Source organism: Toxorhynchites rutilus, chromosome 2 (genome assembly GCF_029784135.1).
Source record: "Toxorhynchites rutilus septentrionalis strain SRP chromosome 2, ASM2978413v1, whole genome shotgun sequence".
In the NCBI taxonomy this organism is placed as follows: domain Eukaryota; kingdom Metazoa; phylum Arthropoda; class Insecta; order Diptera; family Culicidae; genus Toxorhynchites; species Toxorhynchites rutilus.
In genome coordinates this window covers 152,376,843-152,402,636 of record NC_073745.1, presented here as the reverse complement: position 1 = coordinate 152,402,636, position 25,794 = coordinate 152,376,843, and the positions used below count along the sequence as shown (strand labels likewise).

At 38.4% G+C, this 25,794-nt stretch overlaps 1 protein-coding gene across 9 annotated transcripts in view; it reads left to right on the top strand.

Moving 5' to 3' along the window:
* Positions 1–25,794, top strand: part of LOC129771839 (bromodomain-containing protein DDB_G0280777) — a 237,822-nt gene that overhangs the window by 146,370 nt on the left and 65,658 nt on the right. For all 9 annotated transcript variants that reach the window (XM_055775921.1, XM_055775914.1, XM_055775920.1 and 6 more), the window contains one exon: positions 19,781–19,946. In XM_055775921.1, coding sequence (XP_055631896.1) covers positions 19,781–19,946 — 166 coding nt within the window. The remainder of the gene's footprint in view (positions 1–19,780; positions 19,947–25,794) is intronic.

Here is a 25,794-nt window from a genome sequence, read left to right as displayed (position 1 = left end):
CTTGACAATCCCACCAAACACACAGCAGAACCTTCCTGGCCGTTAATGAGGGCTTGGCAACCGTCTGAGCCGCTTCAGCGGGCTTCGACCACGACCGTTTGCGCTTCACGTTATCGTAAGTGACCCACTTTTCATCGCCAGTCACCATCCGCTTCAGAAACGGGTCGATTTTGTTGCGATTCAGCAGCGATTCACATGCGTCGATACGGTCAAAGATGTTTTTTTGCGTCAATGTGTGTGGCACCCATACATCGAGTTTCTTTGTGAATCCAAGCTTCTTCAAATGGTTAATAACGGTTTGATGACTTATCCCCAGCTCTTGGCCGATGCTACGGCTGCTACTATGCCGGTCTTTCTCGGCTAATTCAACGATTTGTCGCAATTTTCGACGACAGGCCTTCCGGAGCGTGGCGCATCTTCGACGACCTCTACACCAGAACGAAAACGTTGAAACCATCGTTGTGCGGTGGAAATGGAAACTGTATCGGGTCCATAAACTGCACAAATTTTATTGGCAGCTTGAGATGCATTTTTGCCTTTGTCATAGTAATACTGTAAAATATGTCGGATTTTCTCTTTATTTTGCTCCATATTTGCGACTCTATAACTCACGAACGACTTAACCAAACAAAACACTGTCAAGGACTATATTATAGCGCAAAAATACCTTCCCAACAAGCTATAGTATGACTCGATATAATGAATACAACTAGAACTACGCGCTTACAACGACACCTCGCGGAAATACCGCAGGACTTTTTTGACAGCCTAATATTATAGTGACTTTCAACACCTTTTGGCTGGTTCGTCACTTCTTACTTCCATTTTTGGAAGAATGTCGGGAGTGAGAATTGAACAATTTGCTTGCGTGATTTGAAATAAAATAAAACAAATGTATCGAAAAGTGGCAACATCCACCAAACTGCTCTGAAACCTAAAAATGCTGAGCAATAACTAAAATGAGTCGCAAGAAAAAAATACTTACCGCGCTGCGAAAAGTTACGATCAAAGTTGTGCAAAACCCAATGAAAGATATCTAAAATATTGGAAGATTTCTCAAGAATAAGCAATAAATCTACTAATTCAAATGAATTCATCTAAATGTACAATAATTACCATGTTTGCAAGTCAAAACATACGTAATTACTATAAACGATTTTTAATCAAAAATAGGGTTCGAATGAAACGAACAGCCCTTATAAATATTGCTAAAATTGTAACAGCTATTACATTACTCATTGATTCTAATAAAACCAAATGAACCAAACGAACACCGGACAGTATGTTACATGCGCCATCTGTCGCAATGTAAACACAATCACAACCAAATTAATGTGGAGCAAACCTCAAAATATTAACGCTGTCCCGACGCCTAAAGTTTCTGTTTGTTTTTCACTCGTGGGAATGAAGCGAGTTGGCAGTGTCCATTTGCATAACACTATATGCAAACGTTTGCCCCAATCTGATTTGAATTATTCATTGCCGTGAGCTATGTGTATGTATGGCTGAGAGTGAGGATTAGTTAGTCCACCTGGTAAGCTTGTTATTCTCAAATAATCAAATGAATATGACTCCCCCTCGAATTTTTTAGCGTATATTTGAAACGTTATATTAAAAACTATTGATTGTGCGATTTGAATTTCCATGTAGGGGAGGTGGAGGTAAAACGGACATGTTAAGAGGAACTTCAATTGTATCTTTGGAAACTCATGTTCTCCAAAACTTTGATATTTTGCTTTTGGTTCCAGTCAGCAGAAGCTGACAGTCCACATTTGGCGATTTGATTTCCATTTATAGACGCAGGGCATTCCTTCTTCTTGGATGACAATAATGTTCCAGTGTAACTTTTGCCTTCTCAACCTAGCACTTCTTGCGTCATTTTTATAAGTAGTACTTGGTTGAGATTGCTATGCCGAATAACACGCCTTGAATGTACTCTGGAGTGGCAAGCTCTAGAATACGCGGGCATTCCTTAGGAATAGATTAAACAGACTTTTCACAGTCCATCTCACTCCCCCTGGCAACTGTCCGTTTTACCCAATTATTTTAATAATTTAAATTTTCCACTCAAAAATAAATTTTTGAGTGGAAAATATCCGTATATATCTAATATTGCTTCTCTGTTAATTCATAAACCAAAATATAACCATCAGCGAATTGAATTTCGATATTAAACCACTCAAAATGCTTAGCGGCTAAATTCATGTATGAAATTCACACGCGGAATCATGTATGATTTTCGGTTTTTGTTTTCCTTTTCAACTTTTGATCAGTATTCATTGCCATAGGGTGGCCTAAATATTATAGAATAACATGTAGAAGGTGTTCTCATTAACAGGAATCTGGAATTCAAAATTTAACTATACAAACCAACCACCTGACTATATTACCCCCACTGTCCGAGTTACCGCTGTTCCCCTACATTCAACCGTTGATATTTTTATTGCAATCCAATTTTCGTTTCTATCCACTGTCCACAGTGTATGTATTTTTCCCAATTTTCTCATTTCCGCCCCATGGAACTCAATTAAACCGAACGGGTATTGCACAGAAAAAAATTATAATCCGATATCGGCAACAAAAAGGCCAATCCAATCAAAAATGGCTTTCCAAGGGCGATGAAAAGTGAAAGCCGTAGTGTTGTCCAACAAAAACAAAATTTAATTTCACATTACTTTTTTTTCTAATATTCACTACCAGTGGCGTCACAATCGGAGGGAGTTCAAGGTCGAAGATCATAAGGAATGCTGAATGCATTTACAGACCATGGTTTCCAAAAGCAAACTGTGCCCCTGAGGCAATATTCATTTTACAGTCGAGGAACTCAGAGAAAAGATTTTGTTTTTTTCGTTTTTGTTCTCAATTTCCTCGCTGTGTCAAGAAGTTTTTCCAGCATTGACGACAGCTCTTTGGATCTTTGTTTGTTTGTTTATTTTTTGCTTCCCCTTCGGCTTAATGGATGCAAGAGAAATTTTCCGCTTTTCGATCTCATTGGTGTTGAAGGAAATCGATCCCGAGGTAGGCGGTGAATGTTTGATGCTGTTGTCATGTCTTGTTGAGTGGTTTAAAAAACTTACACTATTCGACTTTACCATATTTGTATTATTTGTTTTCAACCATAATATTTCCCGAATTAAATTATTGTGTTTATGTTTTATATAATTGTTATAATTGTAGTATTAGCTCATTCACAAATCACATGTAATGTGGACATGTTGAGCACCACGATTACCCGACCGAATATACATTATGTTTCTTTGTTATTTAATTCCTGCCTAAAACTGACCTACTTAACCGGTTCATTTCATAGTGCACGAATAAATTACCCTATTTGATACAACAAACGATACCATTTACCCGATTATATTTACACAGTGATGGGATGATAAAATGCAATCGGTGAAGAATTTCAAACGAATCACATACCCATCCTGTAGATTATTCATTCGACCAGGCGACGACATTTCGTGCATCATAAAATCGACAACGTTGATTGCATGCTCAATTGATAACGGCAGCAATAGTGTAAGATTGCGCTCCTTCCTTGAATACAGACCGTATCTCAGCTTAACCCATTCGAGACGGATGTTTTCGAAGAACTTAAACGAAGCATGTTACATTCATAAAACTTGATGGTGATAAATTCGATTATGTTGGTGGCGTAAAAGAAAAAAAAAGTATAATAGGCGGTTGTGACTAGCACTCGACCGCATTGTTGATGTAGCACTGATAAATTATTCTATCTATTCAAATCGCCTGTTTATCACTTCGGATATTATTTTACTACATGGGCTGAAAAGTCCCGGAATTTTTAAAGAAAAAATCGTTTCTGGGCAAAGCTGTATTTATCCCTCAACATAGTTGCCTTCAAGGGCACACTTGGTATAGCTAGTTTCCAACATTTCGATTCTCTTTCTGTAGTACGAAACGTCTAAGTCTTCGAAATATGCCTCAGTGCCACTCTGCAGACTACCTATTGGATTTGGACAAGAGTGTGGTAATAGACGCACGTTTCATCCATTGTCACAAAACGACGAAAGAAGTCCACACGATTACGCTTCAACAACGCCAAACCGGCTGTTGAATCATCAACGCGCCGCTGCTTTTGATCGACGGTCAGCAAACGCGGCATCCATCGCGCGGATAGCTTATTCATGTCCAAAATGTCGTGCAAAACGTACCCCACTCATTCTTTTAAAAATTCCTACGACCTCTGCTAACTCGCGTAACTTCGTTTTAATATCGTTCAAAACGAGTCGATGCACTTGTTCTACGATTTCTGGATTCGTAGCCTCATTTGGCCTTCCAGAGTGAGATACATCTGTGGTGCTTGTACGGCCCATTTTAAATTCACTAAACCCCCGTAAACTGTTGTTTTCTTAGGAAAAAAAGTGGAATGACATTTCTACTACCACTGCATTGATTGTTCAGGAGTTTACCCATCGAAAACAATGTATGATCAAAATACGATATTCCTATTTTTCCATTTTCTATACGAATGCTCAGGTAGTGACACTTAAACAACTTTACTTTGTGGACAAATAAACGAAATGTCATGAAACTTCACACATAAGCTAGTGACAGATGAACCTCTCGAAATCAATCTTATTCATTTTCAGTAGCATCATCTGTTGAAATAAAGGGTGTGTCACATCAAATTGCATCACGGAAAATACGCTGTAGAAATTCGCCCAGTAGACCGATCTTTTTGAAAATTTTAGACAGTAAAATAAAAACTATTAAACAACTTTTGGCATTTTCTTTTTATTCATATTTCGAGCCCAATCCCGTATGCTCGCACCTTCCTCTTTACCCCGTCCATAAGGTTCTGTACAGCGTCAGGTTATAGTTTTATTTTAACAGAAATCCATTTTCTCTTGAAGTCCGCCTCCGATTTGACAACTTTTGGGTTCTTCCGGAGGGCCTGCTTCATAATCGCCCAATATTTCTCTATTGGGCGAAGCTCCGGCGCGTTGGGCGGGTTCATTTCCTTTGGCACGAAGGTGACCCCGTTGGCTTCGTACCACTCCAACACATCCTTTGAATAGTGGCACGAAGCGAGATCCGGCCAGAAGATGGTCGGGCCCTTGTGCTGCTTCAATAGTGGCAGTAAGCGCTTCTGTAGGCACTCCTTAAGGTAAACCTGCCCGTTTACCGTGCATGTCATCACGAAGGGGGCGCTCCGCTTTCCGCAAGAGCAGATCGCTTGCCACACGATGTACTTTTTGGCAAACTTGGATAGTTTCTGCTTGCGAATCTCCTCCGGAACGCTGAATTTGTCCTCTGCGGAGAAGAACAACAGGCCCGGCAGCTGACGAATGTCCGCTTTGACGTAGGTTTCGTCGTCCATTACCAGGCAATGCGGCTTCGTCAACATTTCGTTGTACAGCTTCGGTGCTCGCGTCTTCCCCACCATGTTTTGCCTTTCGTCGCGGTTAGGAGCCTTCTGAATATTGTATGTACGCAGGTATGTGCGCAACGTGATCTATACACTCTTATCTGATTATAAGCGAAAGCTAAAGATATAATTCCTAAAAATAAAATTTCTACAGCGTTTTTTCCGTGATGCAATTTGATGTGACACACCATTTAATCGCTGTATCGCCCTCGAAGGCAATTATGTTGAATAATAAAATTGAATTTAAAAAAAAATAGTTTTACTGCATTACCTTATAAACTTTTCAGCCGAACTGTTATCGTCCAACAGTCTCGAAAGGGTTAAACAACATTAATTCAGGGTGCGTGTGTTGACATGTTGGTCGGTGTTCCGTTCGTTTGTCCGACATTTCGTGATATGTTATACCATCGATTCGCGTTGACGGCGTTGAGCATCGTGTTCCGTGGACATGAAGCGAAAATGGTAATGGATCAGCTGGAATGAATACATTTTCAACATTAGAACTATGAATGGATGAATGGAAATTTACTTTTCCGTGTCGAATATGTTATCTGCAAGGTGTGATCAAATCTCGATTGAAAATATTTTAATATAAATAGTATCATATTAGAATGATGAAGTTTTAGTGGAATAAAAAGAAATTGGTTGAGTTAGGTTCAGTACTACGTGTTTTAAGTAATCATCAAGTAATAATTTTAAATCAATATTTGATACCTTCGATATCGCGATGTCAACGACTAGTCCCAACAACTGACATCCGTCCGTGCGACCACATCCAACTCTAATAACGGTGGTTTCGGCTCGAATGTTTCTTTACTCCGTTTCGTGAAGATTTATTAGCCTTTCCTGCCTTTTTGCTTTGTTCATCGAAAGTCCAGGGTCTCTTCCCATGGTTGTAAGTGCTCCTCCAATGTGCAGGAAACCCCTTCTATATTGAAAAAAGCCTGCGATTTCTGTGACCCGTTTATTGTTGTTGTTGTTTGCTTTATTACCCTTTACGGTGACAAACGAAAACCTGTTTTATGTTTGCTGAAATCGGATACCGGCTGATGCGAAATCCCGATGCATAAAAAACGAAGAGAAGGAAACCAATAAGCCCGAAAAGAGGGACACTAAGTTATGCTACCAGTTAAGTTCGGAGGTTAAGCGCTCACAACTCGCGCGCGGCATATGACTACAAAAACTGATTGAGGGATTTTGGGGATGACCTACTTACTTCTTCTGAGGGAATCGATGTGGTTCGATACTTTCACTACATGTTTGAGCTGTGGTTTCTAGTTTGAGAAACCGAACCACATTCTTATTTCGAAGTTTTCCAAACTCCATTAGAACATCATGCCTCTGCTACAATTCCAGTGATGATAATCAAAACCACATCGACGTTGATGGTGAAGATGACTAAGAGAAGTACGGAGAATTTTAATAGCCACCCAACGTCTTCTCTACTTTCTCAGTACGGATGCTGACACCAGGCAAATCAGTTCGGTTGTAACACACAGTGAGTCATTTTTCTCGTGTTGTGTTTTGCTATGGTCGCTTGGAATCAGGAATACATAGGCAGCGATCTGTTCAATTGAGATTATTAAATTTTATTAGAGCTGTGATTGTTGCACCGCCGTCTTTGCAAGCGGTGACGTAATCTCAAAAATGGTTTGCCTGTATATTCTTCATGCTTATTTTATCATATTTGCAAATGCCGACTTATATTATATTAACAATATTTTACCAAAAAAGGAAAATATGGTTGTTTCAGCTGACCGTCTAAATTACGTTTTCGTAGTCTTAGGCTCATCTACAGTAGCGTACTGATTTCTCTCTGCGTGAATCCTTTGAACTAAGATCTACCACAAGTTTTCCACTGGATTCCAATCCGTGGAACGGATTGGCAAGTCCAGATTTTTTTTTTGTAGAGATAATGCTTTTCGTATTGAAGGATGCGAAAACTATCTGACCAACCGCCGCCTTATGGTATTGGCAAGATTTTCTCCGGCTGGTCAGCTCAAGATAAGAGAAGAATATGAAGGGTATCATATTATGGGCTGTCAACAAATGTATGCAACTCGGTCACACGGCCGCCTATTGTTGCAACAAAAAACGTTGCGCAGATTGTGGAGAGAGCCATGATGAGAATCCTTGCCCGAAAGAGCACAAGTGTCTTCATTGCGGCGGGACTCCTCATGATCTTATTCAATGCCCGGTGTACAAACAACGAGAGGAAAAACTCAAGCGTTGCTGTTGCTGACGCTCCCAATGCCGGATGTTCCGGTACATCGCAGGGTGCCATCAGGAAAAGAAAAATTACTTCTTTTCCATCACTCCCCAGAAAGAATACCGAAACTTCCCAAGTTGGAATGAAGCCTCGAACTGAACGTGCTGAGAATAGGCCAAAGCAAGTACCTCCCGGTTTACGTGGTCATGCTACCAACCAGGGGTCCTCAGCACTTCCCGGAACAACAACGAACACGTCTGTTCCATTTTCGCGGTCGAAGCAACAGCCACTACCTGGCCTGCTTGCGCTTTCAGACCTTGTGGATAACATTTTAAATGCTTTAAATATAAATGATCCTCTTAAAAGCATAGTATTATGTTTGCTTCCGGTTGTGAGAACATTTTTGAAAGAAAAATGTGGCTTTTTAGCAGCGTTCATTTCCCTCGATGCCTAATTCAGCGCAAGAAGTCAAGGATTTGACCACTGTCATACAGTGGAATTGCAGAAGCATCATCCCTAAACTAAACCAATTTAAATTTTTAGTTCACAGTTCTAACTGTGATGTATTTTCTCTCTGTGAAACATGGCTTTGTTCAGCCGACGAGCTGAATTTTCACGATTTCAACATTATTCGCCTAGATCGTAACGACTCGTTTGGTGGCGTACTATTAGGGATCAAAAAAAATCACTCCTTCTATAGAGTCACTATCCCATCGATTACAGGTATTGAAGTTGTCGCTTGCCAGATACAAATCAATGGCAAAGAACTCTGCATTGCTTCGATATATATTCCTCCCAGGACTACGGTAGACCGCCATCAGTTCTTTGATATTATCGAGGCATTGCCGGAGCCGCGGTTAATCTTAGGTGACTTCAACTCCCATGGAACAGCATGGGGGTCACTCTACGATGACAACCGTGCCACGTTGATTTATGATCTGTGCGACAACTTCAACATGACAGTTTTAAATACTGGGGAAGCAACTAGGATAGCCAACCCTCCTGCACGGGCAAGCATGCTAGACATATCTCTCTGCTCTTCTTCATTATCCCTGGATTGCACATGGAAGGTAATCCAAGATCCCCACGGTAGTGATCACCTACCAATAATTTTATCGATCGCCAATGAATCAAAATCTAGTGAGTCAGTCGATATTGCGTATGACCTCACGAAGAATATTGACTGGAGAAAATTTGCAGAATTAATATCTGAAGCAATCATTTCGATGCATGAACTTCCTCCCCTTGAAGAGTATAATTTTATATCAAGTTTGATTTACGATAGCGCACTTCAAGCTCAAAAGAAACGTGTACCGGCTACCACTTTCCGACGTCGTCCTCCATCACTTTGGTGGGACAAGGAATGTTCAAAGGTCTACCTTGAAAAATCATCCGCTTTCAAAAAATTCAGGAAAACTGGATTAGTGGAATGGTTTCGAAAGTACCAAGCTCTAGAAGCCAAACTAAAAGGTCTGATTAAAGCAAAAAAGCGTGGATATTGGCGAAAGTTCGTCAATGGTTTGTCAAGGGAGTCCGCTATGAGCACTCTTTGGAATACGGCTAGGAGAATGCGTGGCTGGAACCATACCAATGAAAGTGAGGAATACTCTGACCGTTGGATTTTCAAATTTGCAAGGAAGGTTTGTCCCGATTCTGTTCCTGCACAAAGCGTCGTACGCGATATTCCGCTCCAATGCGATTATGAGAATTTTTCGATGGTAGAATTCTCAATTGCCCTCCTCTCATGTAACAATTCAGCTCCGGGGTCGGACAAGATTAAATTCAACTTGTTGAAGAATCTTCCCGACTTGGCAAAACAGCGTTTGCTGAACTTGTTCAACAAGTTTCTGGAGCTGAATATTGTCCCGCATGACTGGAGACAAGTGAGAGTGATAGCCATACGAAAACCCAACAAGCCGGCATGCGATCACAACTCGTATAGGCCGATTGCAATGTTATCCTGTATTCGCAAATTGTTAGAGAAAATGATTCTACTTCGTTTAGACAAGTGGGTCGAAACGAACAATTTGCTGTCAAATACGCAGTTTGGCTTCCGCCGAGGTAAAGGGACGAATGATTGTCTCGCGCTGCTATCTTCTGAAATCCAAATCGCATTTGCTCGCAAAGAACAAATGGCTTCCGTTTTTCTCGATATCAAAGGGGCATTTGATTCAGTTTCCATGGAAATTCTCTCAGAGAAGCTTCATAATCGTGGACTTTTACCAATTCTGAATAATTTCCTGTACAATTTACTGTCAGAAAAGCACATGAATTTCTCTCATGGCAACTCAAAATCTTCTCGTTACAGTTTTATGGGCCTACCGCAAGGCTCCTGCCTAAGCCCCCTCTTGTACAGTTTTTACGTCAATGATATGGATGATTGTCTAACTAGAGACTGCACGCTGAGACAACTTGCTGACGATGGAGTTATTTCCATCACGGGTACTAATCCCGTCGCTCTGCAAAAGTCGTTGCAAGATACCATGAACAATCTGTTCACGTGGGCCCTCAAGCTGGGTATCGAATTCTCTACGGAGAAAACTGAAATGGTCGTTTTTTCTAGGAAGCACGAACCCGCCCAATTCCAGCTTTACCTATCCGGCAAAACGATCCAACACTCTATGTTTTTCAAATACCTGGGTGTATATTTTGATTCTAAATGTACCTGGGGGAGACACATTGCGTATTTGAAACAGAAATGCCAGCAAAGAATCAATTATCTCCAAACAATAACCGGAACATGGTGGGGTGCCCATCCAGGAGACCTCATTCAGTTATACAAAACAACGATATTGTCAGTGTTAGAATATGGCAGTTTTTGCTTCCGATCAGCTGCCAGGATTCATATTCTCAAGCTGGAGAGGATACAATATCGTTGCTTGCGTATAGCCATGGGGTGTTTGCATTCGACACATACGATGAGTCTCGAAGTTTTGGCAGGAGTACCCCCGCTTACTCTTCGGTTCACAGAATTATCCTACAGATTTCTCATCCGTTGCAAGATCATGAATCCATTGGTGATTGATAACTTCGAAAATCTACTCCAGCTGACTCCTCAGTCAAGTTTTATGTCTTTATACCATGAGTACCTTACCCACGACGTGCACCCTTCACCAGGCATCTCCAACCAAGTTTGCTTCCCATACTTTTGCAATTCCTCTGTCATTTTTGATCTGTCCATGCGACAAAAAATCCATGGAATACCAGATCACCTGCGCTCCAATGTTATTCCGTCGATATTTTCGGAAAAATATGGGAAAGTTGGATCTGATAAAATGTTCTTTACTGACGGTTCATACATAAACGGGTCCACTGGCTTCGGCATCTTCAATGAAAATTCCAGTGCCTCTTTCAAACTCAAATATCCTTGTTCCGTGTATGTCGCAGAAATGGGTGCGATATACTATGCTCTAGGGATCATTGAAACACTGCCCATCGACCATTATTTTATTTTTTCAGACAGTCTCAGCTCAATAGAGGCAATCCGCTCAATGAAAGTTGATAAACGCTCATCTTATTTCCTAACAAGAATAAGACATCTATTGAGTGTTTTGGTCGAAAAATTATTCAAGATTACCTTAGCATGGGTTCCCTCTCATTGCTCGATTCCGGGGAATGAGAAAGCGGACTCGCTAGCTAAGGTGGGCGCTTCAGAAGGCACACTTTTTGAAAGGCAAATTGCTTATAATGAATATTTTCACATTCCTCGTCAGGACACACTCGTTAGTTGGCAGCGCATGTGGAGTGAAGATGAGTTCGGTCGTTGGTTACACACGATTATCCCTAAGGTCTCGACGAGTGCATGGTTCAAGGGATTGAATGTAGGTCGTGATTTCATTCGCGTGATATCTCGGCTTATGTCCAATCACTACAACCTAAACGCGCATCTCTATCGCATTGGGCTCGCAGCAAACAATCTTTGTGATTGTGGCGATGGCTACCACGACATCGAGCATGTTGTCTGGTCGTGTATCCGGTTCCATGCTGCTCGCTCTCAGCTCTCTAGAGCACTGAGAGCAAAAGGCAGACAATCGGATATCCCCGTCCGGGATATCTTAGGTAGCCGGGATCCTGATCTTCTGCTTCATCTATACCTGTTCCTCAGAAACGCCGATGTCAACGTTTAATGATGTTTCCTTCGTTGTGTCCCCGTTTCATAACCCTCCTACCCGATCGATAAACTTTTACTTAGTCGCGGCAATACATACACACACTCTTTACAGATGCACGGGCCAAAGGTTGTGCAGTCCACTGATCATTCAACAAGAGCCAAAGGTTGTACCGCTCATGACAACTCTACACGAACTGATGATTGCGCCGGCTAGTGACCATTCTATCCTGGATTCCTCGAGTCGAGAAAGACGCACCACGCTAGATATGGGGTACAGACTAGGGAGCGTTGCTGATTAATGGTCAGCTGCATCCCAATAGGAAGTAGCCCGTGTCGGGCACACGTATAGAGCATCGAAGACTGCAACATATCAATTATGAGAACACTTGTAATACTAACCTCGAGCCAACCGCGAGTAATCGGTTACATATTACTAACATAGTTGTAAGACAAAAATTGTCAAAATATTGGACTCCCGGCCCCGTCAGGCTAACGCCACATGTGCCTTAATAAAAAATATATTTTGGAAAAAAAAAATATTATGGGCGATACAGTTACAGCCTCATTTTCGCACTCAAACAATGAACTTATCAACCCATTCGAACAAAAATCTAAAAATCACGATATACCAAAGAAATCATACCCTCATAGAGTATATGTGGGCATGGATTCTACCCAACATGTTGTATGTAGCTGTGTATGCTAGATGTGTAGAACTATGCATAACAAAACCGAAAGGATATATGATCTTTTCGTTTTGTTTTCGGTTTAGTTTCCAAAGAGACGGTCACTCCGTTAGTACTATTCGGACTGCACGTGTTGTCTGCTTGTGCCACACTGAAACTGTTACAATGTGTAGCACATTGTGTTTTTGAATTTTGGAGTGAAGAAGAAGTTTTAGTTCAAAAATTAAGTCAGTGAGCAGCATAATTATGTGTGATCGCGAATAATCGTTTCATAATGATTCTTCTGTGAAAACGAAAGATTTGGTAGTGCCTCGCAACGCGATTGTTATTGTTTTGGTTTTTCACCTGTGCCTTTCGATACCTGTGCTTGCCTACATCCTGTACCTGTTTCACTTGTTTAGCGGCCGTTCGTAAATAAAATAGACGAGTGTGGGTAAATTCGGTAAGTCTCCATGCATAGATCTGAATGTGGTCTGACAGAACGGATTTTAGAAGCAACAAAAACCGATAACATGGTGGATGTGTCATCTATTGCAATTTGGAGGATAATATTATATCGGTATTTCCATTTTTTTTCAGTTCAATCTGCATTTATTTGCTGCACAATATATGTCTTCAATAATGTACATTGACCAGCATAATTTGTCACTTATGTTACGATGATTACCTTCGGTTTCGCAGTAGCATCGATGCAACATTTTGGTTTTTTTCGAATTCGCAAATAACAAAACGAATGTTTTGGTCAATTTCGGTTTTTGGTCAATTTCTGAACGACATTTTTACTAATTAAGTATCATGTATACATTGGCCATTATCATCTATAACCTACCGTTCTTTTGGGATAATTTCATGATTCCATCTGTGTAAAACTTCTTCTGGAGTGAAAACGAGGCACTTAAGACAAATAAAACCAAAAGGACATGATATTTTTTGAAGTGTTTTATTGAGTTCATTCAAACAATAAATCAAACTTTCCGGCTACGTTATCTACTATGATGGAATATTTAGATGCTGAAGACACTGGCGAAGGAGATCATGATTTTTGGAAATTTTATCATAAAACTGGCTGACCCGGCAAACATTGTACTGCCATATAAATTGTTGCTAGTGAATATATTAAATGTTACATAAAAAACAACTAATGTATTTCAAGAATGTTTGACAACTTACAGTCAGATGAAATTAATAGAGAAATAAATAAATAAATGTTCAACGATCCATAAAATTGTTGGAATGTAATCGATAATATAGAACGTATGAAACGATTTGAACGAAAGTGTGTTTGATGTTTATGCTGCCGGAAATGACGGCGCGCTTTGTCATTCGATATACGATAAACGAGCAGCGTTCATGACTCTTGCTTTCATATTTGTGTTCGATATGTTTTTGATATACCGTGGAATGGGACGTCAAGTTGATGACCCCCGAAAAAAATTAACAAACCATTCTATTCCTTATTCATTTATTATTTTTTTTATCGAACAAACAACATGTTCGATAAAAAAAATAATATATTTTTGTCGCCATGTAGACAAATGAAATTAAGCTAATAATTAATAGTTTCGTTGAGAAATACTCTCTATCAGATTGAAAGACCAAGTAATTTTAAATAGTTTAAATTTGAATGAAAATTATTACTTGAAGTTTTTAATTACTTAGAACACATCCTAACTTAACTATTTACCAAATTTACCAAAACTTTATCCATGATATGAAATTATTATCAGAAATAATTTTTGTTTTTTTCGGTAGAGTCTATTTTTCATTTATAATTTTTGTATTCAATGCGTGTTCATACCACCCGAAAATTCATTACTCTTCACAGAAATAGAACAGGAAGCTCAATGTTGTCTATGTCAAATTGTGTGGCAAGGTTGCCACATTTACACAACCCTTGGACTTGGACTTGAGTCGAACGGATTCCAGAATGCAAAATTGCGATCCATCCGGGAATACTGGAGATTAGTTGATCAGTAGACGGATCTGGGATTTCCGAGGAAATTACACTATCGATTTCCTCAAGGCGTGTTTTGTCAACTAACCAAACCTAAAATGTACGTATGGTAATCCTCACTTTTGCCATTCATTCGAATACATCCAGCAACGTGTGGGTGCCGAATACATGTAATGTTGCAATGAAGCTCAATGAAGACTTTATTTTTCGTTTGAGCACATAACAATGTCATGACAATGTATGCGTTTTAGCCTGGCAAAGCAAAGATTGTGTCAATGTTACTCATGATAGCGTCGCGCAAGTGAATGTGATTGTGTTGTAGGAATCGTAGTTGTTTGTTTTTTTTTTGCGTTCTTTGTTATCTTTGCGGATATGTTGGCAAAGCTCACTTCATCGTAGAATGACGTTGTCCTGATCGCATCTAATCATCATTTGACACATATAAAAATCAATCGAACGCACTCTCTTGTTTTATATTATATTGATTCAAAATGAATAATGATGTTCATAATTGTTGAAGTTGAAGGTTCTCGTTTTTAAATGTTTATGTAATATCAGTGTTGTCCCTTGATTTTTGGTCAAAGAAATTTCTTGTGAATTGCACTGTGCTCTCCCACATATTTTAAAACTTGTCACTCAGAACACATTCATGGCATGTTTTTTGGCATAAAAATCGCAACCAAGAAATAATAGAAATAAGGCAAGTATTTAAAACTACGTTGAGACGTTGATTTAAAAAAAATGTTCAGAATTGGTTCTAATTGGTATTAAACATACTATAATCGGTACCCTAGCAGTATCATATATACCGTTCTGAATCATATTTCGGACGCTTAAGGCATATGATGCAGAAAACAGATCTCAACTTTATGCACAGGTATTGTTTGGTTGATATTTTTAATAAATTAGTTCAAAATGCTTTTAAGCTTTCTACTTTAGTACCTATTTGATCGAAAACATGAAAAAATCATCGAATAAAATGCTTTTCAAATGAAGCGAATAAAAATCAAACTTCGGACACCATTAATAAAAAAAATCAAATTTCGGACAGATTGAATTCAAAATTCGGACACTTTATTTTGTAATTTTTCGAACGAAAGGTACATTACTCTTTATTATATTTTATAGTCAACTGCGAAACACTTACCAAGAAATCACATCACCTGATAACGATGATGAGAACTGATAAAACACGAGGGAAATTTAAATATTGATGAAGGGGTAAGTTCTACGTGCTCACGCTAAGCAAACGTCAAACACAAACGATAGTGAGTAGTGTTGATAGATTTTTACCGATTATGTCATAATTCAAATGTAGTTCTCATGTGATATAATAGTGAAACCAAGGGTTTACTCTAAGGAAGCAATTGTGATATTGATTTGATAGTTATATCATCAGTGCATTAAGCATTTCAAGATATTAGAACAAAGTGTCCAAAATATAATTTTGTCCGAAATATGATTCAGAACGGTATTTGTTTTTTATTGTTTATATGGTCTCGGGACCAAGGGCGCTATATTTTTTTAATATTTTTTCTTAAAAGCTGAGTATCTTTTACAAAACATATCCAAAATTCAGAGAGGTGTTTTTTTTCGTTCTTGAGTTATGATTTTTCAAAGTTAACCGATGGTACGAAAAATCTTTTCTTTTCTTTTTTCCAAAAATCAAATAGGAATGTTGAAAGAAAACTGAAAACATGTTAACTTTGAAAAATCATAACTCATACACGAAAAAAGACACTTCTCTGAAATACAGATATGTTATGTGAAAAAATCACAGCTCTCAAGAAAAAAATATAAAAAATATGGTGCCTTCGGTTCCGAAACCATGTAAGTTATGAAAAACAATTACAACCAATAATTTCGAAAACAAAATTATATATTTTTTCCCCAAGTGTAATATTTTTCTAAACAAGAATAGTTCATTGGCTTTAATTTGATATGTCTGAACATATCTGAATCGGTCCAGTAACTCAAAAGTTACGAATTGTTGTGATGAAAAAAAGGGATAAAATTGATTTTTCGGACCATCGGTTAGTTTCAAAAAATCATTACTCAAGAATAAAAAAAAGCCTCTTTGATTTTTGGTTATGTAAAAAAAACCTCAGCTTTCAAGAAAAAATATTAAAAAAAATAGCGCCCCTGGTCCCGAGACCATGAAAACTATTAAAAACAAATACAATACATAATGACAAAACCAAAATGTAAAATTTTTGCGAGTGTAACATTTTTCCAAGAAAGAGTAGCTAGTTAGCATTAATTTGATATCTCGACAATCTAAATCGGTTGTGAACTAGTTGAGTTTAAAAAAAACATTTTTCAAAAAAAAAAGGGAAAAAGTTGATTTTTCCGCCACTCTAAAAAGGAAATGATCACCTTAATATAAAAATAGAAAAATGCCGGTCTAATGTTATGCTGTAAAGAACAAAATTACCACTTTTCACGAAAATCTGAGAACCACTATTTCGGTTTGGCATGGAATGTATATCAACATTAAAATTTTTGGGACAAAATAAACTTCACAAATTTTCCTGCATGTTCTTGCCGCGTATTTGGCTTTTCAGTATCAAAAATCCTGGCGCAGTGTATTTCTTCTGAAATTTTGTTCAATCAATACAACTTTTGACACGATTAGAGAATTACTAAACATTGTTTACAAAAACTGTAACCACAAATGTCATCTTACAGCGTTTCTTTGATACAACTAGATTAGTATTAGACTGACCAAATAGTTCAGTAATGAAAACGGGACACCAAACCGTAAAGCAAAAAAAAAAATAACTATTTCATATTTTTTGAAGTATTTTATTGAGTGAATGAAACCGAGAAAAAATCCAATCAATCAAACATTCTTAGATGTACCCGCTTACGAGCCATATAACCCTATAACGAACTGGCACGGATGATGTGCTCCAGCTTTTTATCTCACTAATTATAATTCCTGTAATTGATTTTTTTTACAAATGCCACTTTGAATTTCCGGGAAGGACTTCAATATAATACTGTTAATTTTCTCCTATACAGAAAAAACCTTTTTTTGTGTGGTTTTTTTGTGCGATTTTTATGTGCGGTATATGAAATGAACCATGTTTGACGAAGTTATCGTCCATTTATTTTTTTTCGATGGTTTATATGCATTTCAGTGCGAAAAAAGCATATTTGCGTCTAAATTATCCACTTCTAAAATCATTCCTAACCTTCCATCAGATGCCCTAAGTTTCGCTTGACATGATTTCTAACAGCAACAAGTTTCGTCATGCAACTAAAAGCACCACCAGCCACGCGTAACAGAAAAGCAAACTATCCCATCGCCACGCCGGGAAAAAAAGGAGTAACATTTCATTCATTGTGATAGAAGCGTAGAAATAATTCCTATCAATTGATGCAAACATCCCTCCCATCTATTGAGAAATGTTCAAGTTATAAGCATTCGAAATCTTTCATTGTTTCCTGCATTTTCTGTGTTTAGGTTTTCATTTTACCCTCCATATGTTCCGGTTAGACGTAGTCCCACGTCAATAAGCCATTCGCGGTTTCTAATACTGATTCTCGCTATAACTAGCAAGCAGTCAGCGGTTTCTCTGATGTCACACATATCGGTTTTGCTCGATACAAAGTTCAAGAGCAAAATCATTTCGGAGACTCGAAAAAAAATCTTTATCGAAAACAATTGGCCAGTGATTGCAACAAAAAAGCCCTTGGCGGACATTTGAATATTCGACACGCTGAATCGGACTCAGATGCTGAAATGGTTAGAAATTTATGTACTGTAGCCTTTGGAGAGTTTTAATATAGTACATTGAGTACCCATGGATTGGCAGCTACCCAATACCGAAAGTTCTGCTTATTTGCAATCCCACTCAGGTGGAAGCGATCCTTATAATTACTTATGAAAAACGCATGGAGAGGAATGAAGTATTTTTTTACAAAGCCTTTTGCGACTGACATTTTCAAGTTCATTTGATTCCTGAGTTAATATGATTTTGTAGAGCTGGGAATTGAATTAAGTGTTCTCAAACTTCTATGCCGTCCAATTGTGCCCCATAAAATTGTGCCACGTTCGAATTGCTTCAAGCATAGGGGACATGAAAAATTGTCTAAATATCGACTGATGCCTCTTATTTTGCAATTACTGATCGATTGTTTTATTATAAAATGCGCGGATGACGAAGATGTTCACCCGGATGACGAGGATGTTTACCTGATCTAACTAATATAGTGCAACAATGCGGTCTTGAACACAAGCCTCTATATTTTTTTAGAACACTTTACATCTCGCTAACCAAAAAAAGTTATTCCTTTTTATGTTGAAGAATTCTAATAGAATCATCAAAATTAATAGCAATTTTAGTTACAGGTACAGCATTTCTTCCAACAGGACAATAAATGTTTGAAAGATCAGGACTGTCCCGTTCAAAACGGTATGCCAATGCCATCTTGTGACAAACAAGCGCGGATACTTTCTAAATAATTTTCTTCTTGTTCTTTATTGGCATTAACGTTCCTAGTGGAACTTCGCCGTCTCAACATAGTATTACTTGCCACATTTTTATTAATATTTAGGTGAGATTTCTATGCATAATAATACGCCTTGCAAGTATTGTAAGTGGCAAGCAAGCAAGCTTTTGCACTGCAGTCGGAAGAAATTTATTTGACTAAAAATCCCCCGCCCAGAACGGGAATCGAACTCGATTCCCCGTTGTGATATACGCTATCCACTTGACCACTGGAACACAATCCATTCCATTCCATTCTTTGTTTTTGAGAGGCTTTCAACTTTGCACTTCATTCGCCTCTAAATCCGCACAATCTAAATAACCAAACATAAACGAGTTGGCTAACCACGATTCACCCATGCTTCGCCAGCCCTCAGTCCATTCGGATGAGATGTTCTGGAAATATGTCTCTAGTGTTGGGATTCTGGGAGTCATTGTCATTTTGAATTGCGCTCCAATATAAAACGACACTGACGAGACAGTATACCACATACAATTGGAAACAATTTCCGAAACACAATGGCAGATGCGATTGCAAATAACAAGCCCAATCCGCGATAAACTAGCATAGGTTTGTAGTGTATACTGTATAAGTACAGACTTCCTCAAAAGATATGAATACGAACGAACTGATATGATCTTGGCAGCAAGAAGCATCGTAGACTTGATGAAGATTGACTCCACATGCAGTGGGTGACACTCGGCTGCAGTATCTTTCCCGGTGGCATATTTTACAGCACAAATGTTCAGCATATCATGGTCGCTTCCCTTCGACGTCAAATTTTATCGCCCATGTCAGATATTTATGGCTCGTTAGCTGCCTGTCGGATAGTCGTTCGTATACCGCAGCGTTCTTATGATTTCTATCCGTTCATTATTCCAAGCTGTTACTCATCGTTTGTCGTATTTCTTGCTTCCATTTTCAGATGTCAGCCGGATTGATGTCGTGCGTTCGCGAGAATTCGCCCCCACTGGAGAGCCCTCCTGCCACCTCCGGAGCCACCAGCAGCAGCAACCACAGCATCGGCGGCAACAATCAGATGCTGGATTCGAACGATATGCCGATCACAATCACCACACCAGAGCATCAAGGTGAGTGTATTGGTTTTACATGAACTTTCATTAAACAATCGTCGGCGGGCAAATCTTTGAGAACACATCTCAGTTGTCATTTCTAAGAAGATATCGATGCCGAATGATAATCATAATAAATAGAGGGAGGGAGGGAGGGAGCTGGTGAAGTGCATGGAAAACATAAGTTCAAATACCGCCCACTAATGGCGGTTAACTTGTTGATGTGTGTGGAACTGAAAGTTGAATAATAACATCTCTTGCGGGGTCCATACAGGCTCATCAGTTCATCTGCTATGCGCCCACTACCATCTGTCGGAACGAAAGAGTGATTGTCGAACAGAACACGCGCGCCGAGTCATGTGGACCGCAGTCGAACAGAGAACTTGTGGGTGTTTATTTTTATTCCTCGGGTCACGATAGTCAAACATTTGTCATTAGCGGTTATTTATTTGAACTGGTAGAAACACAGTGCTGATAAATAGTTTGTTTAACGCGAAGAAGACTAAATAAAGACTTCCCAAAATGGATTGTGCACTTAAAAAATACACCTGTGTGGGATACTTCACTATAGTTGTCATAATGGTCGAGTAAGCCCTTCTGTTCTAGAGTCGGTTATAAAAAAGCAGCTAAAGAGTAAAGTGGCCTTCCAAATAAACCGGGGAATTGATTATATTACATCACTCGCGGTGCAGAATAAGGGAGAAAATATCTTTTATTTTCGCTTACAGAATTCCGACTGCACTCTTTGCAGTGCGTTATTCATGTTATCATGTAAAGTCTTCTGCACGATGAATGTCTTATTCGCCTAAAGTTATGCACCGGTGGTAATGTGTTGGTTATGTTATAACGCTCTGCCATTATACGATCACATAAATTATTCAAAATCCTACAAGCATGGAGCGATAAAGCTCTCAGCAACTCTGGGGCTGCTGTATTTTTGCAAGATATTCAATATGTCAGATTTGTTGTGCGGGGCAGAGTTTCTATCATTTGTAAATATCGCATTGCAAAATCCGCCCACCCAAGATAAAACCCCTAAATGTAGATACCATGCAATTCCCCGTTTCAATGCTATAATTCCAGTGGAACCGAGTCGGTAACGATTGCTTTTGTTCGCTAGATATAAATACGCAGATACCTATTGCCATAAAAAGCCCACCTTAGGAAATGAATATAAAGGGGATGAGTAAACCACCTTTCGGCCAGGTGTTGCCACACTGTCTTAGGGGCAAAGTTTGGTTCGGTATGTTCACACACGTACCTTCGATGTCGGGCTTTCTTCGTTGATTTTGCCCTGTCTTCAGTATTGGACATTCGTTGAATCAATGCTGCGGAACGAATGGGTGAACAAATACGAGAAATATAATCCCCGAATAGACTGGTAGACCCACATTCTAGACGGTTGAAGAGGACGTAATGTGGCGTGTTATTGGGGAATATGGTTTCCCAGGCTTACGCAGCAGATTCAAATGTCTAATGAGATATATGCATATTGTAGAAGCAGGAAAATTTTACTATGTTAGAAGATGGAATGAAGTCTATCGCTATTTACTACATTGGTGATTCATACGGCACTGTATGTGATTTAGGGGTTAGATTAAAACATAGACTGTTTCGAAAGTTCTGAATACCTTTTCTTTGTAAAGAAAATAAAACCATATTGTTTTGTTATTATTGAATTCTCAAACATACTTCATAATTGAGGGGCTTAGAATGAAAGGGGTGTAAGTGATTTGATCGATTTCTCTACATCGACTCCCTCTTCTGGTCATGACTTAGCGGCAAACTCATTCCCAGCTGTATTGACAAAGTGGAAGATAGATGAAAACCTCATCTATCGGATTCTATAGCAAACTCAAATTAGAACATTTTTGTAGTTGAGTTATTAACTAAAGAAAAAGTTGATGAAGAGAAATCGATAAAGTCACTTACACCCCTTGCATTCTAAGCCCCTCAATTATGTTTTCTTTCCAATTAATTCGTGTGGTAGAATTTTTTGTACGGTACACTACATCTCTAACTTTTCTCTTTAACTGCTCATAAGCTTTTACCCCAACCATGTTTATCACTTTAGGTTAATCTTTCTTGATTTTGTTCTACACTGTCCGCTGATTTCCCTGTGAACCTTCAGCTTAACATGTTGGCGGTGAGCTTTTTATTAGATAACCAATAAATACTGGAACTGACAGAAAAATGAGGCAAAATGAGTGAAAATAAGATAAAACAAATATTTTAAAAATTTAAATTTATTTTTCACAAAAAAATATTGTTTTAAGTTCTGAAAAAAATTAAATAGCCTTAAAATTTTCAACAAGTCACCCATACATCGGAAGATGGTCACTTTTACAGAAAAAGAGTTTTTCTAACTTGTTCATGATGTCGTTGAAAAATTACTACATATTAATGTTTAACTCGTAACACTTTTATGTATAAATTATCTCAATTCACATGTTTTGCAAACTTTTTTTCCATTTAGAAGCATGTCAAACGCGAGAATTTACACACAAAAATGGTATGAGTAAAACCTTATTTTTTCAGGAGTCTCCATACAAAAATGCCATGTATACAAAAAACTATAAAAGATAGAAAGTTGATGTATCGATAAAAGTTTATATTCTAATAAGTTTTAATACTTTGTCGAATACACTATATCGCTATCTTAAAACAAAATTTGAATTAGTTGTGATTAAAAAAAACATGAGAAAGTTGTTAGAAAAACTGTAAAAGTGCCCATTTTCCGATGTATGGGTGACTTATTGGAAATTGTAAGGGCTTTTTGCATTTTTGAGAAAAATGAATTTCAATTTTTTAAATATTTTTTCTTTAAGAAATTTCTAGTGTTTTTTAATTAAAATTTTAACAATTTTCTACATTTCATTTGTTTGACCAGAATTTTGTAGATATTATAGTTTTTGAGTTATAAAATTTTGTAAAAAAAAAATGTTGGCACTTTAAAAAAAAACTTATTTCATATATACAAAGTTGCTTTAATGACCAATGTATTTACACCCACAACGTTTCACTGCTATCAAAGATGGTGCTGCCAACTTTTAAGACGAGTTGGCATGAAATCCGTCTATAGGCTTCCTTTTTGCAAATCCGTTTCGTTTTCGTTGCTCGGAAGAAACATTACGTCTGTTCAATCTTCTGTGCGAAATGTTGAAAAAATACAATTCATCTCTCTAATGCGTTTGTTTGTAATTCGCCATGTACATTCTGTCAAATATATACTGGGAAAATTTGTAATTTTCCGCTGAAAATTTTTATTTTTTTAAGTTGGTTAAGTTGAATAATGTCAATTTTGAACGCGATCTGTCATTTAGTTTGTTTACAGCGTTAATGAGAACAAGTTAATATCTATGAAGGACATAAGGAATTCAAAGACGACCGAGAATAGATGAACGGTACTAAGGATGCCCGACCTTTGGATACCGGCCAATTCCAAATGGAGTTTATTGCATCCTTTTTGCTCTTCTGCTGTATTGTTCACAGTGAGCAGAAACTCTGTCAGTTATGAAGTTGCTTGGCAGTTTTTACAGACTTCATAAGCACCATTTTGTTCTGTATTTTGAAGGGTTCAATGTGATGCTGTCTTTCGGTAGAAGGAAAGAGACTCCACGGGGGGAATATTCAGGAAGATTGTGTGGGTCATGTCGCACCTTGTTGAATCATTCGGCTCTGTGGATGTACCATGGTTAGCTTTTTTGTGCCAGAAGTCATGAACACTACCGGATTCGGTGCTGCCTAGTTCCCCAGGTACCATGAGTTGGTATCTCTCCAATTCCTCCATAATTCTCCTCCTCCCGTCTCAACCACATCAGTTTAGAACGCTTTTTCGTTATCTTTAGTCATCCGATTATGTTCTTAGCGTTTTGCAGAGTCAGAGTAGCGTTTCAGCCGATTTGATAGAATGCTCAATCGCTGTACTTGCTTGTCGAGATTTTCCGTCAGTTGGTGAGCTCCCTGTTGGCGAAGTTCTGTATGCCGCTCGATCACAGCAACTTGGCGATATAATTTCACCGATATGCTGCTTCTCTTTTGTATGCCATCAGCTTTCCAATTGCGGCGCGCTTGTTTAGGATCTGTTGGTTCAATTTCCTCTGCCATGAAAACTCACACCTTTCACGCAGATGTTGGAGCAGTCTTGGCTTTACGCGGTACCCTAAATTTTTAGTGGTCGCCACTGCAGCACAGTACACTATCAGTTGCAACTCCTCCATGTTCTGAGTATCTGAGCAAAGGGTCCGTGTCATGGAGTTGCGTGATCCCCTCGTCGTAGTGGAAGACCAGATCGCATAGTAGTTATGGATTTGGGTGTGGGTATTCTGGCTCAGGAGGTTCTTACTTAGAAAAAAGCGCTATCGGTTATTTCAAGAGATAGAAAAAACTTCGTTCTTCAAAGATGTCTCAAATAAATTTGGCTATAACATTGTCGAACAAGGTTTACCTCTATCTATAAAGATAAGAAAGTTAGATTTTTTATTTCATCGACAATTTTGGTCACCCTATTTTTGATAACATAAAAATGAGCGCTCTATCATATGTAACAACTTTGTTGAAGACAGTTTTTGTCTAGAGAATAACTGTCGAGCTCTAGATGCTAATTTCTACTTAAATACATCTCCTGGACTATTGTGCACTGCTGTGAATGATTCGCGAGTCCCAATCGCGAATGCATTGGTCAGCCGTACCACACTTCGTCTCGATACATCGCTTGCTCCGTTATTCCTGGAGCTTAGGACTCTCTGCGCCTACTGTTTGACCTCGTCGATTTACGTTTGGAGCATATTTTTGTGTACAACCGCTTTACGCTTCGCGTTCATCGCGTTTTGGTCAAGCCTCCCATCGAACTGTAAATATTCGAAGGAGATCGCAGATGTCCATCTCCAAAGCAGTGCAAATGAAATGAACGCAGAATCTTTCACATTGCTGAATCCGCAAACCGTAGAAAGATGACAGAAGCTACTGTGAAATTGACCACTTTTCAGGATAATCCGAGTCCGGAACTGCTCTATTGAAGGTATTCTCAGATCAGGCTTTTTAGGATATCCTAGGAGAGATTACTCAATATTCGGTATCGTTCGAATAGATTGCGAGTCTGGGAGTAAGGCTTTGGGTGTGCTGGAATCCACATAGACGGTCTGAGTTTCTTTTCTCCTAGGCGTTTAAGCATACGTAAACATCTTACTTTTTTTTTCAGAAAATCTGTATTGATATTCAATCACGTAGCATAAACACTGTAGTAAAAATACTCAGCTTCATTGGAGAGAAATGTATTATATGTGTGCTAGATTTTAGTTTAACTTGAAAGGCGCGTATATTTGCTTATCGGAAAGGTTGATACGGATTTTCTGTTCTGAGGGAGCTATTTGTGGACGCGATCTTTTGTGAAACATAGTTGTAAAATTTGAAAATTTGCACATGTTTATTACGAGTGTGTCAGATTCACAGTGGGTTCGCATAAAATTTTCTAATAATTAATAGCTAATATTTGAAATCTAAAACTCTAAAAATATGAAATTAAAAATTTTAAAGTTAAAAAATCATGGAATAATAAAACTATGAAATCATAAAATTGTATAATTGTAAAATTCTGACAATTTTATTAATAATTTCAGTTTTTAAATTCTCAAATTCTTTTACGCCGTCGCGATTTAAGTTCGATAAAGAGTACACTCGATGATTAAAACCATTCGTACCAGAAGGTTAGAGAAGTTCTCTTGTTTACCCCTCTCAGGGTTCCTAAATATAACTCACCACCGTCGCAATTGAAGACGACTGATTTTTACTGAGTTCACTCGGTTACCTTATCGGGTTTTCTACAGTTGTCGAGATTGGAAATCGACAAAAAGTATGTGAGAATAAT